Genomic DNA, 15,805 nt, shown 5'->3' with positions numbered 1-15,805 from the left:
TTTATTTTCTACACAGCAGATCATAAGACTGATGATTTTATTTCAAATTTTTTAATTTTTTTTATTTTTAAATATGACATGAAAGATCTATAAAACTACATTCAGTGACATAAATTCATAAAACATCCAAAGGAGCTTTTCACAGAAGACATTTTGACATATAGTAGAAAAGGCACAAGTGTAAAAAATTCAAATTTAATGACCGCTGCATCTTGTTTAGCTGTGTCACACTGTCATGGCCTACTGGGACACTTGAATATAACAGCCATTGTTAATGTTATTAGTAACATCTGTGCTTTTCCTGTGCTGTGAAAAAAGGCCTATTTGATTCTCAAACATCTGCGCTTTCCTTTTGAGTTGTTTTTCAATTAAATACTCAAATTTATATTGGTGAAAGTCAAACTCAGCAAGACTTGGAAATTCTTAACTTTAAAACTTTTTATCTTGAGTGAAAATTTTGAGTTGCTTGCTCACTGTACCTCAAGCTTCACTTTGGTTAGGAAGACACGAGTTATTTTATATTTGCTTGTTCAACCCAGGACAATTATCAAATAGGGATACAATTGTTTTTCTAAGAAACTGTTAATTAAAAAAGAAAATCTGTCCTTGCCACTACAGTAATGACTTGCATCAAAGTCACTGAGTCTTTTATAAATTACTTATTGAACTAATATATAAATTATAATTTATTTCAAATAAACAGGGTGCTTTTTACATACTGATATGGAAACATCTAGTTTAGACACAACTGTGGAAAAGTGGTGAGTGATTGATGGTTGGAAATACTTTGAGATAAATACTTTTCACTAAAGGCAACAGAAAAACCATGAAAAATTCTGGGAAAGGCTTAGAGTTGCCAGCTGCCAGAAAGTCCAGTATTCATGTTTTTTAAAACAACAGATTTTATTGTGAGGAAGAGGTTAGGTCCCCAGCTTTATTAGAAAGTTAATAATGTCGCTGTTGAACTACATGCATTAGTCAAAGTGAGTCCATACTACTCCCATGCCTCCCTTTGCTGCCAGGCTCTCTCCATTCGCCCCACCCAGCTGAAGACGCTCCCTGGTGGTCTTGTCTGTGACTCCAGGAAAACACCCCCTCGCAGACAGAGAGAAAATCATAAACCAGGGATCAGATTTAGGGCTGGAGCGGTGTGTGGACTGGTGGCATTATTGGGCATTATTGTGTAGGTGCTGACTGATATTCGTTGTCTGTACATATCTGCCGGAGCTGAAGCTTGGGGGCGCGGATGCTTGCGTTCGTTGGTGCTGACTGACTGACTGACTGACTGACTGACTGACTGACTGGTGCTGAGATGCTGATGACAGGCCGAGTCTCTTTTACGTCCTCCTGTGTCGTGGATGGAGACCAAAGCCAGAACAGCTGAAAGACAATAAATCAGGAAACGAGAGCAACAGGCTGGTTTGCTCTAGTCAGTAAACAAGGGAAAGGACTGGCTGTGCGAGGAGGAGCGACAGCGGCGGCAGTGGCGACATGTTCTGAGCGGAGAGGCGGTGAGCTGCGGGGGCTGGCGGCATGAAGGCGCCGAGGAGACCGAGGCAGACGCGGCTCCTCCCGCGTGTCTGCTTATGTGGAGTCGGTCTGCTCGCAGCCGCCTTGATCTTTCACCTCAATGATGTGACAGGTACGTCTCTAGAAAAAGAAAAAACATATAACTTATGATTTTATTTCATCCTTTATCTGTGTTGTTTATAACTATGCAAATTATCATTACATTATTTAGATGATAGATTGCGGTAATAATACACCTATTAATGGGTAATTATAACCTTGAAAGAGCATTTTAGCGGCACAGTAGAAAAAGGCAATACCATAAAGTTGGGTAAGCGTTATGCTCAACTTACAGTATTTCACAAACACACTGATATACAGTATAATAATAACATTCTTATCATTAGTATCTATTTATTTTTCAATTCCTCTTTTCAGGCTCCCATCGACCCACTGTGGATCGTGACATCGTCTTATCCAAGAGAGAGCTCATCCAGCAAAAAGAAGACAACCAGACTGACAGTATTTCTAGATCTGGTGAGACATGATTTACCATGTGGTAATACGTGCGCATGATACAAGGGAGAGAGAATTTTTTCCGTTTTATCCCCACAAAACAGAAAAATAGACATTTTTTAACCTACAGCAACATAGATTTAAGTTTGGGTTTCGATATTCATGCAGTAATGGATGTAAAGTCACTGCGATGATCTTGGTAACACCCCAGTGTGTAGTGTGTGTGTGTGCAGTGTGTATGTGCGCGTGTGTGCGTGCTTTGTGTGCAAAGGCAGTGTGAGTGTGCGGTCCCATCTCCATTAATGTGTTTAATCCAAGTCTATCTCCTCCATTCATCGATCAGCCTCTCCAGTTTACCTCATCCTTCATTTGTTCCAACTGCACATCTAGATGTTTAAACACAGTTAGATCTTTGAGGGGCCCAGTTGCTAGGAAACTGAATTGTGAATTTGTGGTTGGATGATGTGTGCATCTGAAGCTGTTCAAAGTGCCCTGTCCTAATGACCTGCTGATTAGTAGCCTCTCATCAGCAGCTCTCTCATCGCTTGTGTGGGCTTGGATCTGTTGGGCTGTTTGAAAGAGAGAGACGGTGACTGCATCTTAAAGTCTGATACTGAGATGAAGAGAGTTTGTAGCCAATTACAGAGAGTATATGGAGCTACATATATTGAGCTAGAAAAAGCTTACTGCCATTGGGAAATACAAGGCCTCAAACACTGCTGTTGATGAAATGATGCTGTTTAATCAGGGTGTCCAAACAACATCATGTGACAGGTTGTCACAATATCACGCCATATCTCTGTCTCCATCCCTACATATGATGCGTGTTAACTGCACAGCTAACACTGCAACTGTTAACTGCAACTGCACAATGTTGCCTCTGTGCAGGATGTTATCCAATTTTGTCACACTTGTTTCACTCTGTTGTTTGTGACCTTGATCTTCAGTGGAGGTTTTATAAGTCCTGACTCACAACTAAAGAAAATCTCTTAGGGAAAATCACTTGAAAGGCAGCTTGTAACAAAAGAGTATTTTTGTGTTAGTTTTTTGTTTGTTTGTTTTTTATGGCGCAGTGAGTTGTGTCATTTGTCTGAGCTTACTGTATGTACAGTTGGAAAGAGAGTGCTTGTGATGCATTACCAAAGTGTAGATGGCACGAGGGATAGTGTTCAGTCATAAGAGGAGTGCTTTACAAGAAAATGGGCGAAAAACTCAATTACAATGCAACTGAACTGGCTTAGTCACATGACTGTGACACACACACAAACACAAGTGAATGAAGGTCAATGGTGAGCAGCAAATAACAAATATGCTGATTATTTTTCTCCCCTTATCGACCAAAAAAAAGACGATCAAAAATATCCTAAAGCCAAAGGTGATATCATCAAATTGCTTGTTTTGTTTGACCAACACTCCAAGGCCCAAATATATTCAGTTTACAGTCACATGAATATCTTCTGACAAAGAACAGCAAGCAAACTTATACATTGGCACTTTTCAAAACAGTTACAAGGTGCTTTAAACAGAAAGAGGACGACAAAAGAGGAATAAGTACATAAAATCCACAAACTAAATGGAACAGAAAAAGCTGTTATAAGTTCCTCAATTGAGATTCCTCAGAGAGCTTAAAGGGTACAACAACAAGTGCAGTTTTAAGTACCATAAGTGTTTAAAAACTTTTGAATGAAACTGGAATTTGGATTATTTTCATTATGAATTAATTTAACCTTCAACTAATTGATTAATCAATTTATGATTTCAAGATAATGTCAAAATCAATCCTAAAAGTGACATGGAGCCAGTAGTGACAAAGAGAAACAGCAGCAAATCCTCACTACTAAATCATAGTGAGTTGTTTTGCTATTCCTTTGCTATTTTGCACTTATATTAGCTGATTGGCATCAACTTTTTCATTCGTAATAACTGGTTCAATCACAGTGGTGTGACTAGTAACAGCCAATCATATTCATGCAAGTGTATAAGGGTCACTTCCTTGACTCAAGTGCCTCTGACTGAACTGAGTAGCTTGACGGTTTATGATTAATTAATTTGAGGGACAAAGTGCTAATTAGTTATCTGTCAATCAGGAAACTGACTAATTGTTTCAGCTGTAGCTCAGGGTCTGCTGTCTGTTGCTTTAATTATTTAAAATCTCCTAATTTCATCCATCAACAAGTTATCCTCTGTCCATCTCTTCTTCAGCTATCAATGAGTTCCCTGAAGATATCTTTACTCTGGAGCAGAGGAGGCAGGGAGCAGTACTCCTTCATGTTCTGTGTGTGAGTATCAGCTCGGCTGGCAGGAAGGCCAGAAGTTGAAATGAGAGACGCTACATTTTGTTGCATTATAGCTCAAAGACTAACTCACTTGACCGATTTAGTGTCTGCTGTATTTTACAGGCTATCTACATGTTTCATGCGCTGGCCATCGTGTGTGATGTTTACTTTGTGCCATCACTGGAAAAAGTATCAGAGGTATGAACAAAAGATATATGTGCCATGGTTGAAAAAAAAAAGATCCATCCATCCATTTTGTGCTGCTTATCTGGAGTCGGGTCATGATGTCAACAGGTTAAGCAGGGTAGTCCAGATGTACCTCTCCCCAACAATGTTTTCCAGCTCATCCTGGGGGATCCCGAGGTGTTCCTAGGCCAGATGAGATGAGTCTCTCTAGTATAGGACTCTCCAAGTCTGCAAAACACATGAAGATTGTATGGGTAAAATCCCATGACCCTTCCAGTAACCATGCAAAGGGGCAGCTGTGGCTCAGGAGGTAGAGCGAGTCGTCCCTGGCTCCTCCAGTCCACATGTCGAAGTGTCCTTGGGCAAGATACTGAACTCCAAATGTACTGGTGATGTACCATCAGTGTGTATGTGTGTATTAGAGAAATGCTATGTACTTTCACATGGAGGCTGAGCAGCACAATCTCTGGTCTCCCTTTTTAAATATGGAAACCAACGCCTCAGTCTGCCAGTCAACAGACAATGTCCCTGACCTCCATGTGACACTTAAAAGGCTTGTCAGTCAAGACAGCACAACAATATCCAACATGGCTCCAGGAGGAGGCCACGGTTTCCCTGGTCGAGCAAGGTGACACATCTCTGACAAAAAATGCCCATCAGGGTTGCATGAATCCACCTAACAGCTGGGCACCATAGTTTTAGCATCACTCAAAAGAAGTAAACTGTGCATTTGTTTGATATTATTTTCAGTTGTGGATTAATTCACATTTAGCACCTTATGTGCAGTGTGTCGTATTGACTCATATTAAACTACAGGGCCCATGTTTATCATAATAAATTCACATGTCAGTCAGTGCAATAGTGTTTGGATATACAGTGATATTTGTTTGCAATATGAAAAATATATAATATCACCAGCCCTACTCTTTAATCTGTTTAAACTTCTCTGTCCTCTAGAACCTTCAGCTCAGTCAGGATGTTGCTGGGGCAACCTTCATGGCAGCTGGGAGCTCCGCCCCTGAGCTTTTCACCTCTTTGATTGGTCAGTAATGCTTGTCTAGTCAATTACTCACCCCAATGTGTCAGCCCAATGATTGCTCCATCATTATTCCTTACCTGCAATCATATGCATCTTCACCTGATGAGGACTCAGAAAAGTCAAGTGTACATAGGCAGAAGCACTGATTGGCCCTTTTCAAGCATTAGACATAAACAAAGACAACAAGGAGAGCATGTTTCATGTTGCTTTATGGTTTGTCAGCTTAAATATAAATTACTTTGTAGCCCAGATACTTCAGCAAGCTTTCATTTTTTTTCTGTTTTTTTACAAAGCCATTAGGGTTTCAGTAAATGTAGACTTAGATGAAACAAATGATTTTGAGTAGAAAACAACAATGAATCAATAAGACAAAAGTTGTCAGTTGTCTTAAAGACTTTTAAAGAAGTCTTGTTGTTCACAGTATTTCAAAATAGAAATGAAACAGAGAAAGAAACCCTCGCACACATTTTGTAAATCTGAGAAATTAAACAATATAGGAGATTTATTCTAGATACAGTAAAAAAGCTTCTACCTTACCAAGCGGACACATCTCTAGTGCCCCTTGATCGAGGATATAAGATGTAGTCTATTAAAATGGTGATGTTTCTGGAAACATCACCATTGTCTTTCTCTGATTTATAAGAATGAAAACTTTGTGTCTAAATCCATGTGGCTTAAGGATATTTACACTATATCGCCACTAGAATAATCTATTTTACTAGTGTTGGGGTGACTTTAGGCAGGATAAAACACATCTACCCAGCCCCTGTGGTTATGAACCAAAAATGCAATATTTCTGGTCAGAGTGGAGAGCTATTGTGTCTTAACTTTGTTCACTTAGTTTGTATTGGACAAAGATACAATCCATCATTCATTGAACGCTGTGACATTGTTTTTATGATTTATTGTTCTTTACCTTTCTGTGTTTTTAGGGGTGTTTATCACAAAAGGAGATGTGGGTGTGGGAACTATTGTGGGATCCGCTGTCTTTAACATCCTGGTCATCATCGGCATCTGTGGCATCTTCTCCGGACAGGTACATACACTGTGTTCAAATCAGGAACTAAAACGAGCACTCACCTGACCTTTTCCAAATCACTAAATAGAAACTTATCAGTTATCAATATAGATAAATATTAGTGAAGGCTTTTCCTTTTTTTTCTGACAACCAAAAACAATCAAACTTTTTGGCCCACAATGTCCTTGATCAAACCAATATAAATGTACTATGTGTGTTCATTCTCTCCAGCCCATCACCCTGAGCTGGTGGCCTGTTTTTCGTGATGCTGTTTTCTACATCTTGTCCATACTGGTGCTTATTCTGGTGAGAAATCCTCCTCTGGTCAAACTATAAGATAGATAGATAGATAGATAGATAGATAGATAGATAGATAGATAGATAGATAGATAGATAGATAGATAGATAGATAGATAGATAGATAGAAAGAGTGAGACGGAGAAAGATATATATATATATTGTTCATTATCTAATCAATATTTTATGTTCCTTTGATTAGACATGTAAAAAGTTTTTGAGTTGTAATTAAAGTATTTTTCATTTTATTTGCAGGTCATCTATGATGAAAAAGTCCTGTGGTAAGACTGTAATGAAACTTTATGACTCAGTAGCCTCTACTGTTTGAATATCAGATTAGATCAGATAGCTGATTTTCATTGAGATGAATGTGGTATTTATGAATCAGTGTTTGTGTTCATGTCTCAGGTGGGAGACCATCATCCTGATCTCTATGTATGGAATCTACATAATCATTATGAAGTGAGTCTCTTTCTCTTCCTCTCACAGTTGCATCCTGTTGGTATCAAGCCACCACACCCTCTACACACACTAAAGCCACAATATCTTTGTGTGTGTGTTGTCGTTTGTACAGGTTCAACAGATCTCTGTGCAGCCTGGTAGAGAGACACTGCAGCAGGGCAGGTCAGCCGTGTCTGAGCAGTCTGCGACGGACAACTGCTGTCGGAAACGTCGGAGACTGTGACAACGACATGGTGCCGCTGAAGCCAGGTGCAGGAGCTCGTGTTTGTACGTGCGCATGTGTACATCGAAAACATCAGAAAGTTCCCTCAGTCTCTGAGCTGCGTTCAACAGACCTAATGACACAGTTTAGGCTGCCAGTCAAACCCATTTCTGCTCCTCTGTGGATTCAACAGGCTGACAAAGAACTAGATCACTTTGATGGACAAGTTTTTTTTCTCCATTTCTCCATTTTATGTCTCTCTGTTCTCTTGTGTCTTTCTCCTTCTTTCTCAAACTTTGTCTTTTACTACCTGTGTCTTATGAAACTATCCTCTCCTTTCTGCTTTTATGTCTGGGTAATATTCATCCATCTCCTCTCACTTTCCCCAGACTCAAGCGTGGTGGCCGGTCAGGACTCAGGGGTGGTGATGGTGGATGAGCTGCTACACCTGCACCCCCACCAGCTCTCTTTCTCTGAGGCAAGCCTCCGCCTTCTCATCACCCCGCATTTCCCCCCCTTCACCCGCCTGCGCATGGCAGGACGCATGGTCATCAATGAGGTACACTGCAAGCGTTCACACCCTTCACATAACGCCAAGTTCCCCTGTTTTTTTCGGCTAGTTTTGGATGGTATTTAAATGTGCATGTGCAGCATTTTAAACATCAGTATGTTACTGTCAAATTGATACTGACATCTTATGATAATATAATATAATAACTTTGTTTCTCTGGTGCATTTAAACCGGCATACCTCCAACTAAAGGTAAATTTGTTCACACTGAGAGTAAAATTTGTCTTCGTCTTGTCATTTCTATGCAGAATGGGGTGAGAAACATTTGTTACTGGTCACAAATTGAACCTGAAAAGTGCCATCCTACCAGTGTGATACACCCCAATCATGTCTGATTCTAACCAACATTAAGCGGATCAGACAGTTTCTTTGTTAATGTCATAAAATTAAATCTGCTATCAGTTACATTCATTCAGTCATAATAGGCTGCCAGCTCAGGATTCAGTGCCATAGCAATCCCTGGCCCTTATGTTACTCTACATTATAAAAGCCCTCCAGTGAGTTTCACACAGTGAAGTTTACAGATTTTAAATTTGTGAAATGAGAGCACTGGTTTAGGATCAGTATTCAACATCGGCAGATATCCTAAATTGAGGTCTTGGAAGAGAAAAACATTGGAGCGGTGCATCTCAAGTAGATAGACTGAAAGCTAGGGAGATATGTACTGGCATATCAAACACCATCCTGTTAGTTGTTGTTGGATGGACACCATGTAATAAGCCGACAAAGAAACAAACACAGACACATACACACTGCTGCCTAATGCATAATATTATCCTAGACACAAAAGCAGAAAAGAACTCAATCTCCAAATCTGCTTCCTCACTCCCTCGGCTCTCCTGCATGTGTGCTTGCCATTTCCAGTGCCAAATTAAATCGCAACTGCCAGTGCTGCCCCTGCTCTGTGCCATGCCCCTTGATCAATGCTTCCAAATCCCCTCCAGTGAATGTGAGGACATGCCTGGCTGCATAATCACTCCTCCTGCCAGTTCTCATATTGTTATCCACAGTCAGATGAAGTCTATTCCATAAGCTAGCCGCAGTGTTTCTCATGTCACTTTGTTTTCTTCTTTTTTTTTTTTTCATTTTTCCTCTGTCTTTTCTCGGACTTCACCCCACTCCCCTCCCCACCCACAGAGGCAGAGGCTGATTCGGGCTCGGGTTGGCCCAGAGGAGGGGGGAGCTTCGGGGGAGGAGGGTTTGGGTGCTAGCGGGTCGTGGGGGAGGGAGAATGGGACGGTGGCTGAGGGAGACAGGCAGATGCTGGAGGGAGAGACGGAGAGGGGTAAAGAGATGGGGGGGGAGACAGGTGGGGGAGCACAGCCTAAAGAAGACGAGGAAGAGGAGGAAGAGCAAGAGGAAGGAGAGGAGAACACTCCATTCAAACCCTTCATTCTGCCAGGTGAGTGGATAATGAAAGCAGACACTCACTTGTCTCACTTGTCTATCATTTTATTAGTTGAATTAAATCTCTGAGCCCACTGAAGTAATGTTTTTCTGACCTCAGTTAACCTGAATCTCAGTTAAATTATTATTTTCATTGCTTCATTTCTCAAAAACAACTAGCAACCAAACAGCTACACCACAGAACTTCCCAAACTTATGCTGATGATATGACAACTATTGGCCAACTTCATAAAAAGATGCCCTCTTAAGAGGCCAGTATATTCCATCTGATCCGTTTGTCAGATGATCAGATCAGAGCATCGTAGACCCCCCCCCCCCCCCCCCCCCCCCCCACATGCCTTTCAAATGTCTTATAAGGCGTGGGGGTCCGATCATTATCTGTAGCTTTTCAAAAAATCTGCAATCTGGCATTCACAACCTCTCCAGGACATGACTGTCCATCTGTGCATAGGTAAGAAAAGAGCCAAAGTTTTAACTTCTCTCTCTAGATCCTCCTTTTTCTTTCTCTACGCGTCTATTTCTATCACAATGAAGTGCAACACGATGAATGTCTCCCAGGAGAGAATATCTAAAAATATGCACCATTGTCCCTGTATTTCTAGCACTATCGCATCTCTAGTTTTGAGTATACCCCAACCCTTGTTTTGATTCAGTAGTTTCAGCAACCATGGAACAAAAGCAACTAAACTACAAGTTTAGTTTTACAAGTTTTTTGCCCATTCCTGTTTCCACTGCATCTGAAGAACAATGAAGGTAAGGCAAATTAGGCCACAGACAGATGCTGAGGTGATGTAATGAATGACTCTGCTATGACAGGGACATTTTTGGCACCCGGATCTAAATTTAGTCTTGGTCAAAATGCATATAAAGATCTTGAGTTTCCCACTAGGCTCTGGCTCCCCTGGGAAAGTTCCTTGTGGTGGAAATGTCCTATTGGATAGACAAGTACACTAGGCAGACAAATGTGACTCTTGATACAAAATTGCTTGAAAAATAGTTAGACCAATGGGTAAAATAAGTAGTACGTTTCCTCCAATAGATACATCTGTGTTGGAGAAACATGTTGCTTCCCATTTTAGTCATATCAATGCAAAAGCACAAAGATTGGGAGAGGATCAGGAAAAAGTAGATCAGCATAAACACAAGTCATTTTCACAAGAAAAATGTTCTGTCAATAAAGATGTTTTCTTATGGCTGTTTTAACAAAACAAACTACTGCCACACTCTTTCATGTGTCAAATACCTACATAAAGCTAAAACATCTCTCAGGTTGTAACTGACACCTCTGGACCAGTAGCAACAAGTAAGTCGTCATAACTCACACTAACGTGTGTCTCCAAAAAATTGTCTTTGGAAAAGAACCATGAAAGATTGACTCCTGCTTCACCCAATGTCAATGTTTTTCAGAATAATAGATGGATTTACAGTTAATGGAGCTAATTAGAGAGGGACGACAGCAAGCTTCAGACACATCCAGGCTGTGCCATGTGAATAATTTATTAGTTTAGATGAATCTGTAATGATCCCTGTGGGGAAACTTGTATGTGCATGTGTGTGTGTTTGTGTGTCTTTTCATCACGTTCTCAGATGGCTGGTGTGTGCGTCTGAAGTGGCTGCTCTCCTGGCCTGTGAGTGTCCTGCTTCACTGCACCATCCCCGACTGTAACCTGCCGCGGTGGGAGCGATGGTACCTGCTCACCTTCCTGTCCTCCACGCTCTGGATAGCCCTCTTCTCCTACCTCATGGTCTGGATGGTACGAAGCGCACGGACACAGGAGCACTTGGACACACACACACACACACACACACACACACACACACACACACACATACACACACACACACACACACACACTCACACACACACACACACACACATACATACATACATAAACAACCTCTTTCCTTCTGTCCAGGTGACCATAATCAGCTACACACTTGGAATCCCAGAAGTCATCATGGGCATCACCTTTCTGGCAGCCGGCACGAGTGTCCCTGACTGTATGGCTAGCCTCATCGTTGCCCGACAAGGTGTGTGTGTGTGTGTTTGTGTGTACAATCTTGATTAAAACCATTTGCTGACTTTGGTTATTTGCCTATTTTGGTTTGCTATGTATCTAAATCAGAATATTGACCACAAAGAATCTCAAAAATAATATAATCTCAACTCATCAGCAAGTTGAAAGCTCTGGAAGAAGCTGGTAAGTAGACCTTGAGTTAAGATTGTTTTGTCAAACTCATTTGAAATACTTTTGTATGACACTAGGGCTTTTATTTGATTTAATGTAAGTAACTTGGAAAAAGCAGAAACAAAAATGATCTCTCTGCCAAAAACATTTCATAACATACAGTATTTACACAACAATAGTCTCTGGTCATTATTCCTCAAATTTAGTTTTCCAAATGACATCTGAATGGAAATTAAGCATGTGGGGTGTTTTCTACATCACAACACCTTTTATCAATTCCCTTTTGCTTGAGTTTCACAAAAAAAAAATTAACATCCTTCCATTACTCTGTATCTAAGCATGAAGAGTAAAAAAAATGACTGTACGTTCTCTCCCATAATTACACTATGAATTTCATAGATTAAAACGAAAAGAAAATAACTTAAGCTTAATTACAAGGCAGTGTTTACAAAGTGTTTCACAAGAAAACGACAGGACAGACTAAATCAGTCATGATTCATGATCCTTTGTAGCTATGTGTGGAATGAGTCATGGAAAATGAGAATGTGAACATATGCAAAAACTCATCTGAAAGCTTACATATTTTCACATGATTCCACTTTGTGTTTCTTCGTATGTCAAATGTTGCAGGGATGGGTGACATGGCCGTGTCCAACACCATTGGCAGTAATATCTTTGATGTGCTGCTGGGCCTGGGCTTCCCCTGGGCGCTGAGGACTCTCATAGTCAGCTATGGATCAGTGGTAACACCAACTGTTCTCTCTACCTAAAATCTTAAACAGCTGACAAGATCCACGATCCTGAAAATATAGAGATATCCTGCACATGTTCAGGGTTAGGAACCTTTTAAGACTATAACATGAACTGTTTTGGTGAGGCATCCAGTGACCTAGTGGTTAAGATTCAAATCATATGCTGAGATTGTTTTGTCAGCTGCTGTTTCCATGGTGTCGCTTCATCCTGTACATTTATAGAGTCAACATGTTTTGAATGGTTGGCTGGTGAACATAGTGGAGTCTTTAACCACAAAAGAGCCAGATATTTCCCTCAGGAGTTGGTAGAGACCAAAAACAGAACTAAAAGAGAGGGAATACTGGACTTAGATTCATCACAAGGGCACAAACAGCTCCAAATGAGTAATGTTACTGGATGTGTAAATAAGCAACAGTTTGCTAACAGGCTCACCATATCAACTTAAAAGATGATGACATGTGTTCCCAACTTGGTCTTGCCTCAAAGGGGAAAAAAATATCAGTTATTGCAGTTTTATGAATGTTACTGTAAAACATTGTAAAAATGTTAAATCTAAATATTGTTCAGCATTTCAAAGAAGAAATGAGGCCACATCTTTCTGTGTTAGAAGCATATGTGAATGTAGTCGGTGGCCAAAATAAAGTAAATTACTGCATTTAAGTATAAAACAACACCTGGAATAAACTGAATGAACATTGTAAGATGGAACTGATCACTAAAATGATGATGATGTTTTCTGTGTTTTCAGGTGACAATCAACAGCAAAGGCCTGGTGTACTCAGTCATTCTGCTGTTGGCCTCAGTCGCACTTACTGTGAGTTGATCTCTGTTCAACACCGGAACTCTCCTGTGTTGTTAAAATTAGATTAATCTAATTGTTTCTTAGTTGGTGGCATGATTACACAAAGTCTAAACCAACATCAGCTGCCTGTTTTTCATAATCTATGGCCTGAGAGCGCTGGATTCTGTTTTTAGACCCAGAGAAATAGTTTTTTCCTATTTGAGATTATATTTAGGGCAGTGCAACAAGAAATTGAGTTTGACTTGTATTCATTTTGGCTGCAGCTGTGAGAACAGAACCTCTCTCTCTTTTTCGGTCTGTCTCTCCTCAGGTGCTTTGTGTCCATCTGAACCGCTGGAGGTTGGACCGCAGGCTGGGACTCAGTCTCATGCTGCTCTACGCCATCTTCCTCCTCTGCTCCGTCGGATTTGAGCGGCTGTAAAGGACACACACACGCGCGCGCAAACACACACACACACACACACACACACACACAGACACTTGCAGTCACACAAAAGGACACACCTGTATGGTCAAACGCCCAGATTTAAAGAAGTGGTCGAACTTGTTTTCCACCCTCACTGCTGCCATTATTAATTATACGTGTGGGCAGACGAATTTTCATTTCATTTCACGGTGGCTGTACATGTTTGAGCAGTGTTAATGCAACACCGACTGCCTGAAAGCAACATTGTTTACCTTTGATAAACAAGTATTTTACATAGTTTTGTACCGAACACTTCCAGCCCAGATTTTATGAAATCAAACCCAACTGATAATGCACTGTCTCACAACAAATTTATAAAGTATTGAATTTGTATTCTGAAACCAAGAATATTATATAAGGAATCCCAAAGTGTGTTAGTTTACCTGTTATTACTTTATGACTGCCATAAGTAACCTCAATGACCAGATGATTATACATGTAAGTTTATATAGTTGATTCTAAGTCTGTGCAGTTACTTTATGTAAAGTTTAATGTCAGGATTTCATTACGCCTTTGTGTCTGTAGCTGTAAATGTCATCGCATGGCTGATCATCACGCTCCGGATAATTGCACTAAGCCACTGTTGTCTTGGCCTTGTTCATAACGTATCTCCCATCCCCACCTCCCTTTCCTAAAAGATTCTCAGCACAGAGGTCATGTTTTGTTGCTGGAACAAATGCGACTGTATGCTACAAGGTGTTTTTGAATGTCTGTGTTTGGAGAAAGTCCTTGAGTGTATGTTTGTTGAGTGCAATAAAACACTTTGTTCTGTGAGGTTTCTCTTCTGCTTTTAACAAGCCACAGATAAATGCTCATTCAAACTGCTGCTGAAAATTAATGAACCTATGTTTTGAATTTTCTTTTACTTAAAGTTAACAAATGTGACAAGAATTGGAGCAAAGTCATAATCAAGTAGTCTAAATTTCAACATTTTCCCAATAGAGTTTGGCTGAGTTTTGCGAATGGGGGAGGATGCAAAATTTGTCATTTATTAAATCATCCAAATAAAGAAGAAAAAAACATGCAGGACTTAAAAAATAACACTTACTGCCATCTTCAATCAACTGACACGAAACTTGCTGCAAGCGCTTACAAACATGCACTTTACATAATGACATCATGTTTCCATGGCAAGTCTGGGCATTGAATTAACCTTTATTAATATTATACAAAAAATAAACAGTGGAGGCCAATAGTGCAATAGTGGAACACAAGTAACACAAGAATAAGTTGGAGCAGAGTCTGTTGACCTGCATCACTTCAGCACCAGAGACAGCTCTTCAGTGCTCAGCTGACTGTTTGAAGGGAGCTGTCCATGTTCTGAACACAGATCACTGCCAGTTTAAGCAGCCAGCCCACTGATTTAAATGATGATCAGCTGGAACAAGAGAGCCAAGCAGAATCCGCAGGCCTGTTACAGCTCACACTGGATCTTTTGTGGCCCAGGAATAGTGCAGACTTGTTTTCCTCTGTTTTCTATATGCTTTGCGCTTGCATTTTCTAACTTCCTATCGGCTACTTTTCCAAAGAAAGCTATTTTTACCGTCTATACCAGCGTAAACGAAAACGTCTATAGTGGATTCGCTGAACAGGACGAAAGTTTACTTCTGGGACTTGGGACACGGAAAAGAGTCCCATTGGCAAACGACAAGATAAAGGCAAACCCTACAAAATCGGTGAGCTGCTCGGACTGTGAACGACTGATTGAGAGGATAACTGAGCTCCAGAAGAAGATTGAAACGCTCTATCACATACATGAGAGGACTTAACTGACACTCTCCCCTGGATATGTCCTAATGCCAATGGACTATAGCTGCGGAGGCTCCCAGACCAGCCTTCCCTGATGCCTCATACTGGCACCGCACCGGAGCTAGACCGAAAGCATCAACTCCAGCCAGGACCTTGGTCTGACGTCGTCCGCGACAGAGGGAAATCCAGCAGGACATCAAATAGGAGAGCACCATCGCTCACTCCACCACCTGGACTCTCATTACACAACAGGCACGATCCTCTGAACAATATTAACAAGGCTGAAATTAATAACACCAGCATCAAGGATAAACAAAACCCAAGAAATATCCACGAAATCAATGCTAAGGAGTAACGTGGCCAA

At 40.7% G+C, this 15,805-nt stretch overlaps 1 protein-coding gene across 4 annotated transcripts; it reads left to right on the top strand.

Moving 5' to 3' along the window:
• The first annotated feature begins 906 nt into the window (after positions 1-906).
• slc24a6a (solute carrier family 24 member 6a) lies at positions 907-14,466 on the top strand. Of its 4 annotated transcripts, none has more exons than XM_056383029.1 (17): positions 907-1,642; positions 1,948-2,046; positions 4,228-4,304; positions 4,425-4,499; positions 5,445-5,529; positions 6,459-6,562; positions 6,776-6,850; positions 7,097-7,122; positions 7,250-7,303; positions 7,416-7,570; positions 7,895-8,064; positions 9,213-9,477; positions 11,070-11,236; positions 11,399-11,513; positions 12,302-12,414; positions 13,173-13,238; positions 13,537-14,466. In XM_056383029.1, the coding sequence occupies exons 1-17, from the start codon at positions 1,534-1,536 to the stop codon at positions 13,645-13,647; spliced, it is 1,866 nt and encodes a 621-aa protein (XP_056239004.1). In that variant the 5' UTR covers positions 907-1,533; the 3' UTR covers positions 13,648-14,466. The 4 variants fall into 4 exon arrangements, with proteins under 4 accessions (XP_056239004.1, XP_056239006.1, XP_056239005.1 ...); XM_056383031.1 differs by having other exon boundaries at positions 909-1,642; positions 7,895-7,983; XM_056383030.1 differs by having other exon boundaries at positions 913-1,642; positions 7,416-7,552.
• The last annotated feature ends 1,339 nt before the right edge of the window (positions 14,467-15,805 follow it).

Source organism: Seriola aureovittata, chromosome 8, assembly GCF_021018895.1.
Source record: "Seriola aureovittata isolate HTS-2021-v1 ecotype China chromosome 8, ASM2101889v1, whole genome shotgun sequence".
Classification (NCBI taxonomy): domain Eukaryota; kingdom Metazoa; phylum Chordata; class Actinopteri; order Carangiformes; family Carangidae; genus Seriola; species Seriola aureovittata.
The sequence above is the reverse complement of the archived record's forward strand: the minus strand, read 5'-3'. Positions and strand labels throughout refer to the sequence as shown.